Source organism: Pecten maximus, chromosome 8 (genome assembly GCF_902652985.1).
Source record: "Pecten maximus chromosome 8, xPecMax1.1, whole genome shotgun sequence".
NCBI lineage: Eukaryota > Metazoa > Mollusca > Bivalvia > Pectinida > Pectinidae > Pecten > Pecten maximus.
This window is the reverse complement of record NC_047022.1, coordinates 20,848,678-20,857,347: the sequence shown is the minus strand read 5'-3', so window position 1 is coordinate 20,857,347 and position 8,670 is coordinate 20,848,678. Positions and strand designations below refer to the sequence as shown.

The 8,670-nt window shown below is 35.5% G+C and overlaps 1 protein-coding gene across 1 annotated transcript in view; it reads left to right on the top strand.

Moving 5' to 3' along the window:
• Window positions 1-1,945: 1,945 nt before the first annotated feature.
• LOC117332196 (scavenger receptor cysteine-rich type 1 protein M130-like) overlaps window positions 1,946-8,670 on the top strand; it is a 30,510-nt gene continuing 23,785 nt past the window's right edge. The window contains exons 1-3 of the mRNA XM_033891080.1: window positions 1,946-2,149; window positions 8,006-8,232; window positions 8,488-8,599. Coding sequence (XP_033746971.1) covers window positions 2,041-2,149; window positions 8,006-8,232; window positions 8,488-8,599 — 448 coding nt within the window. The 5' untranslated portion in view covers window positions 1,946-2,040. The remainder of the gene's footprint in view (window positions 2,150-8,005; window positions 8,233-8,487; window positions 8,600-8,670) is intronic.

Below are 8,670 nucleotides of genomic sequence, written 5' to 3'. Positions count from 1 at the left end.
ACCATGCAAAACAACCAATGATGAATGCTTTTTTTCAAATAAATAACCATTGCCTACCTTTAAGACCAGAGAGGTCAAATGTGTTAAAAATAAAATATTCAAATGGGTTTTTTTAATAATTAAGAGACATCGGATCAAAATATTGTACCAGAAGCATCCTCCGGTTAAGGGCGATGCATTTCGTTTAAATGAATGACGTTCACTTTCAAGGTCAAACGAGTTAAATGAGTAAAATCTTTAAACAAATTCTTTTTGATAACTTGAGATCCAGGATCTGGCCAGCAGCATGCTGAAACAAATTTATATAAAATTGTTTAAAAGAATGACATTGACGGATTTTCTAGGCCATAGGGGTCAAATATGCTTAAATCATCAGGCGATTGGTCCTTAAATTGGGCAAGAAGCATGTGGTGATAAAGAGCTACATATGTATTTTCAAAGATAGGGGGATTAATATGTCTAAGTGACTTCTTCTCTATAATCAAGAGGCTCAGAGTTATGTCCCCTGAATGGCGATAGTTGTGTTTTTCAGAGGCTCTCGATATTTCTACTGGAATCGGTGTTCTACACTCAATTCGATCCTCTGTGTGTTGTTTATTCCCAACTAAGGTTAGAGAAAGGACTTTACTCAACTAATGTGCAGTCTACGGTGAGTAGATCATGTTTAGATTCACTTAGCAACCTTTTTTGTTGGAACCCCATTGTCCACGATCGTGATATGAACTCACTTGTCCAACATGGATCATAACCAACTTCTTCAAAGACCGATGTCGGTCCATTTCCATCACAAACAATTTAGGGGACTTAATCATGAACAAGTCTTAGAAAGTCTAGAAAATATAATTAACAAAACAGACATTAAATCCATTCAACTCACGGACAGGATGTGTGTAGTAACAGTGAGAGATAGTGCGATCAAACACAAACTTCTGACAAATGGACTGGTTATCCAGAGCCAAACTGTCAAGGTTATGGAGGTCGAGAGAACAGTGACAAATGTGACAATAAAAGACGCTCCATTTGAAATGACTGACTCTGTTATCAGTTCGTTCATGTCAAAATTTGGTGAAGTAGTGAACGGCTCAGTGAGACGCGGGAAAATACGAGACACAGACATTGAAAATGGTACGAGATATGTCCAGATTGTGAAATGTGAACCCCTTCTCCCTCTCACAACAATGTTTGGGAGATTCTCTGTACGTGTTTTCGCCGACAACAACAGGACCCCCTGCTTCAGGTGCAATCAGACTGACCACCCTTCGTACAGATGTCCACAGAGAGAGTACACCGTAACAAAATGCTTCCAGTGTGGACTTCCCGGTCATTACAGCAAAGACTGTCCTGAAAAACTAAAGGTGTGCTACCGATGCAAGAAACCTGGCCATCTCCAGCGAGATTGTTTGGAAAATGCCAGAGACACATACGGCGAATATGTACACGAGATAAGAGAAGGTCAACGTAAGAATAGCTGCGACGACCGCGACAATGAAGTGGGACTGCAATCTACAGCATCTGCAACCACAGACAGTACTACTGTGCCCAGGGACCATGATGATGAAGGTGACACGCCCACCCCAGCTGTACAAAACATAAACAGTGTGATAATCGGAGCATCGAACTGCAGACGACTAGACATTCCTAACGACAGTAAGGTAGTGAATGCTTCTATCTCCGGTGCAACATTTAACAACATAGAAGCGAACATAACAAAAGCAAAAATGTCACTCGGCGAAAATGATGTGGACAAAATTATCATAAGCCTAGGTACAAACGACATCACCAAACATAGAACCGACGGTGATTCTGTCACGATCAATATCATGCACGCGCTAGACAAGGTGAAAGACGCATTTCCGGGAAAACAAATCGGTCTTTGTAGTGTAATACCAAGAAAGGGTAAGAGCCCCAGTATCCAAGCGATCAACACAACTGCTGTGACCGTAAATTCTTTCATGGCCAAACTATGTGTCCTAGACAAGTCGCGAACACTGTCGTATATCGATACTGCCAACGCGTTCATCCGTAAAGGGGTACCGATATATGTGGCCAGTACGACTCGTCAGATGCATCCGGAATGCATATCAGTGTCGATGGAGCTCTCAAGCTGTGGTCAATCATGGAGGACTTCATCATGGCTCCACACACAACGGTAAATGCATGGTCGACTCCAATGACTTCCCGAAAACGAGTCCTCAGTAGCGAAACACCCCCGGAAGACAGACAAGCAAGTAGTCGTCCAAAAAACCAGAATTAGTATCTGCCTATGATGCTACATTGTACATAAGTATTTATCTCTACTGACTGTTAATTATTGTCGCAATATTGCATTAAGTTATTATACATATCGTTCCTATGGTTTATTTTTTTCTTAGTCTATGTATATATGTATTGTCTAAAGTAAATAACACTATTCATAAGTTCAGTAAAACCCTATTATACTATTTTATTAACTTCCAATGAACAAAAACGATACATTATATATTGCTTGTTTAAATGCTAATGGTCTAAGAGACAATAGAAAAAGAGACAAATTCCTACATTGGCTAAACAGTCAAAAATACCACATAATATGTCTACAAGAGACACACTGCACGAAAGATGACACAAAAAATGGCAAAACCAATGGAAAGATATAGCTAAGGGTGGCAGTACTTGGAATAATGGCTCCAGTGATTCAAGGGGGGTAGCTATACTATGGAAAAATAATCTACCAATTGATATCTCAGTAAACAAATATGACAACACAGGTAGGTTACTAATATGCATAATAAAATCTGACAACACAAAATATAACCTGGTAAATATTTATTCTCCTAACAAAGGAACTGAAAGAAAATTATTCTTTAAATCACTTAACACGTATATGGTTAATGATCATGACACTAGAAACATCATTATGGGCGATTTCAATTGTGTAATGGATGGTATTAAAGATCGAATCCCGATACAAAAGAAATATGATACTGGATATACAGAACTTTGCTCGTTTTTGACAAAATATGAAATTGAAGATATATGGCGAAAACGTAACTTTGACTCAAAACAATACTCGTTTGAACGTGGACGATCTAAATCGAGGATAGATTATGTATTTACACCAATAAGTATGAACTCTTCGGTAAACGAAATCAAAATAAGAAACTGCCCATACAGCGACCACAATAGTTTAACATTAAGATTGAGATTAAAAGAAATAGAAAGGGGACCTGGTACATGGAAAATGAACAATAAAGTTATTGAGGATGACATATTCAAAAACACACTTCAAGCATGCTGGGCACAATGGATTATGGAAAAAAACCAATATAGCATCTGTGACTGGTGGGAATTAACCAAAATAAAAATAAAAAGTTTAGCAATGGAAATAGGAAGGAAATTTAAAATAACAGATAATAAACTCAAATTGATGGAAAAGGAACTTGAAAAGCTCTCTGAACAGAATGACAATAGTACCATAACCAACGATAAAATAAATTCCCTAAAAGATAGAATTAAACAGGTGTATGATAATCGAACAAGTGCAACTAGGGTCAGATCTAGAACACAAATCTTTGAAGAAGATGAAAAATCTACAAAATACTTCTACAGTCTTGAAAAGTCAAATGCAGAAAATAAACAGTGGTTTAAGATAAAAGGGGAGGATGGTAATTATAAAACAGGAATAAAGAATATACTAAATGAACAGACTAAATTTTACTCTAAACTTTTTAACACTGAGGGGTGGGATGAAGACAGTGCCAATCAATTAACACATTGTATTGAAAATAGACTAACAGATGAAGAAAAAAATGATATGGACAGGCCGGTGTCCACTGAAGAAATAATACAAGCAATATTGATGTTAAAAAACAATAAATCTCCTGGAGAAGATGGAATCAGTGCAGAATTTTATAAAAAATATTGGTGGCTAATTAACAATGAAGTAATAGAACTTATAAATACAATTTTAAACAATAACAAACTTACTGACTCTCAAACTAGGGGTACAATCAAACTATTATTCAAAAAAGGGGAAAGGGAAGATATAAAAAATTGGAGGCCGCTGACATTACTCAATACAGACTACAAAATTATAGCCAAAATATTAGCTAATAGACTCAAAACAAAACTTGATAAATTAATCCATACTGACCAGAAAGGATTTGTACCTGGAAGGAACATTATGGATGCCAACCGCCAAATTCAAGATATCATTGATTATTGTGAATCAGAAAACCAAGAAGGGAGTATTATCTTCCTTGACCAACAAAAAGCATTCGATAGAATTGAATGGGGGTGGATATTAAAAACTATGAAAGAATTCAACTTTGGTAAAGTTTTCTGCGATTGGATAGAAATGCTTCTAAAAGATTCAAAAACATGCATACAAACAAATGGATTTACATCATCGTATTTCAATATTTCAAGATCTGCGCGTCAAGGTTGCCCAATAGCCCCGATGCTGTATATAATTCAGGCAGAACCTCTAGCCTGTGCTATAAGAGCAAATCAAAATATAAAAGGAATTAAATTGCCAGGTATAAATCAAATTGACACTAAACTTAACATGTTTGCTGATGACACTCAATTATTCAATAGAACAGAACAGTCCATAATAAAAGCCTTCGAAATACTCTCTATTTATGAAAAAGCATCAGGGTCAAAAATTAACTATGATAAGACAGAAGCAATATACCTTGGTGCATGGAAAAATAAAATACCTTCTTTCAAAAAAATCAAATGGTCAAAAACTGCAGTCAAAACTTTAGGAGTTTACCATGGAAGAATAATTGATGATGATAAAATATGGCGCGAAAAAATAGTTAAAATAAAAAATAGCTTGCAAGTTTGGAAAACCAGAAACCTCACTATAACTGGGAAAACACTGATAATTAAATCGTTAATCCTTTCAGTAATTAGATTTGAAATTGAATCCAGAGGAATACCATCAAAATATGCTAAAGAGATAAATACAATTATATGGGAATATATTTGGGATGGGAAATATAACCAACTGGATAGAAGAGTATGTTGTAATGATATTGTGAAAGGTGGAATGGGAATGATTAATATAGAAACTTTTATAGAAAGTATATACATCAAAACAATATATAGAATTATCCATTCCAAACCACAAAGTTGGAACCAGATAGGTAGATTCTATCTACAACAGCTTGACAATAAATATAATACTAAATACTTCATATGCAAATGCTCAGACATTAAAGAAATAAACGTGAATACATTTTCAAAGTTCTACAAAACTGCCATACTAGCCTGGGCAAAAATGCAAGCAAAGATGCCAGTACAGACCACATCTGATGTGCTCGACCAAAATTTATGGGGCAACATACATCTACAGGTAAATAATAGGCCTCTTATGATACAATCCTTTGCACAGAGTGGTATTAACAAAATAAAGGATATATGGAACAAAGTCAACACAAAATTTATAGACTCCAACTCGTTACTAGCTATACTAACTAACAAACAAAACTGGATTGCTGAATACTCAAAAGTGAAAAAGGCAATAATAGGAACTTTCATCGAAAAACTAAAGCGAGATACATTATTACAGTCAGGTAATACAGAACATATACTAGATGATAACTTGTGCTTTGGTAAGTATAAAAAAGATGTGTTCCAACCAGTTAAAAAACTAAATGAATATGCAATACAAAAAATCATGCAACCATATACTAAACCAAAAGCAGAAGAGAAATGGGAAATTTACTTACAACAAGAAATTTCTTGGGATCAAGTTTGGAAACAACTTAAGCAATTACCAATATCACTAAAAATGAAAGAATTTCAATGGAAGTGCTTGCACAGGATTATATATACAGAATATAAACTACAATTAATGAACCGTTCGGATGGAAAATGTCACCTATGCAACAATGAAATAGAAACACTAACCCACCTTTTTTATCACTGCACGTTCACTAAACAACTAATCCAACTCGTTAAGTGCAATATTATCGACAAAATTCACGATATCAGAATATTACTAAATGAAGAAAAGATGATAACCGGTGAATTGAACGAAAAAGAAAGTGAGATGCACAGAATAACAAACTTAATAATTATCTGTGTCAAATGGACAATATGGAAAGTACGAAATATAATAAAATACCAACACAAACAAACGTCTGCTAATTCTGCTTTTCATATCCTAAAAAACATAATCCACAGCGAATTACAGACCCATGGTAGAAACCTGAAACCTATTTTTAGACTACTCGCGAACAATATTTAACATACTTTATATACCTCCAGGAAATATACAAGTCTAGATTTGATAAGTTAGAGCAAGTTTATATTACATAGTATCGGTTCAATGACGATAATTAACTCAAAACTTACTTCATGTCCAATTTAATACACAGCCACATGTCGGTAAGCACAACCGGAAGTTACTTTACAAATATTGGGTACTACTAATTACTCCAGCGAGACTATCTACCCGACAACACGATAAAAGAACCAAAACACACATACACACTCTCACCGATCAGTCTAACGTAGCTAACAAGCAGTAATGCCATTAATGATAATAATAATAATAAAAGACTAACGTAATAATGCCATTTAAATATACATTTATTTATATACTGTGTGTATTTATATATTATTATGTATTAAGTAATACGTTGTGTAATGTTGTGAATACCTCCAAATAGTGGTAAGTGTGGATTCACAAGTGATTATAATCGGTGTGAAAATTAGAGCGGTGTCGAAAGTAAAGGAGATTGAACGTTGTGATATATTTGGTGAATATACTCAACACGTATGTTTATTGTATAATTGTGTAGGTACATTTGTATGATGTATGTATGTGTGCATGTACTGTGTATGTATGTGTGATATGGGTCAATCAAGTGCGATTACAGGTTGTGAGTCAGTAATGGTAAGTGTGGATTTCCACGCTAGACCATAACACGACTGGCTCACAGCTGGTGATCGTGATTGACCTATCCAACTATCATGAAGTGTATGTATATAAGTATGTATGTATGTATGTACATGTGTGGTATGTATGTAATTATGTATGTGTGATATGGGTCAATCAAGTGTGATTACAGGTTGTGGGTCAGTAATGGTAAGTGTGGATTTCCACGCTAGACCATAACAAGACTGACTCACAGCTGGTGATCATGATTGAAGTTTCCAAATATCATACGGTGTGTGCGTGCGTGCGTGCGTGCGTGCGTGCGAAATCAATGTGCGAGATGCAATCAAGTGAGTGACGTAATAATTAAATATGTATATATGGTGAGTGAAATTATTTAGGAAGTAATGAATCCAGTATATGAATGTGTGTAATACAATGAAAGAAAATAAAGGAATGAAATGTGTAAATGAATGTAAGGTGATGAATGAGAGCCCTCTTGTATGAGGATATATTTGTCAGGATACTGAATCCAGGGCCTCAACCCTGGCAGCAGTCCAAATTTTTAAATGTTCTGGGGCATTAAAATTTCTTGTACCTAAAAAAAAAAAAAAAAAAAAAAGAGGCTCAGTGTCATAATATTGAACCATGATCATGTTCGGTATTTGTAGGACTACTAAATAATTTTTGTTCAAATGAACTACTTTGACCTATTATCAAGGTAAGGGGGATCAAATGTGTGAGAATCTGTAAAATTTTGTTCCGGAAGCATGCTGGGATTAGAGCCATCCATGTTTGTTCATAAACAACGTTGACCTTTGTATTATCAAACTGAAAGGGGTCAAATGTGTTAAAATATTTAAGCAACTTCTCAAAAAGATAAAGGCCCAGCATTTTGATACTTTGTGAGAAGAATGTAGGGATTCCGTTGTACAAATGAACAGCATTGTCCTACTACTTTCGAGGTTTCGGGGATCAAATATATTTCTATCGTTATAATTGTGACCTTATCAACTAAACAAATCAAAGTTTTAATACTAAAACAATTACAAGTATTCATTTAGCAATAAAAACATTCAGAGGGTCAGATGCCTGATTTTCTCTCTCTTTATCTTGCTCCTACTAACTTTGTAGGGGTACAATGGACGGTAACTGTTTTCATCGATGGTACAAGGGGCTCTGGATCGTTCAACAATCTGTTTATGGACGTAGGAGGTACAATGGCGAATGTTTCAGAAATCCGTCTAGGCAAAAATTTCTACGATGGTGAGATAAGAGAAATAACATATGAAATGGACATCGGGGAAATCAGCCATATCAGGTTGTATCAGAAAGGGACGGATAAGATACGTGTACGAAAGGTAAGATGCCCCGACGTTGACTTAAAAGGTAAGTCGCTTTCATAATTGACATTGTTTGGTATCAAGCTGAGTGAAACAAGCCCTCTGGGACATGGCAATTAACGATCATGGGTCTGTTTTCTTCGTATTTTGATATTTTTTGTATATCATTGATTGAACTTTACATTACATCAAGCTTCTAATTTTTGTTATGATAGTCAGTCATGTGGACACTCTCCCAAGGGTGGATCACGTGATCAGGTCTGCTCTCTTTAGGTGACAATGGAGGATGGAAATGGTCAGGTCTACACCTTCCGATGTGACTGCTGGATACAGACTAAACAGTCTGCTGACGACAAAAGAATACCATGGCTTTTCCAAACTGACAGTAAGCATTAATTTGCATACCCTGACATCTTAAATTACATGTTTAGAATATTACAATTTTTTTTCAAATTT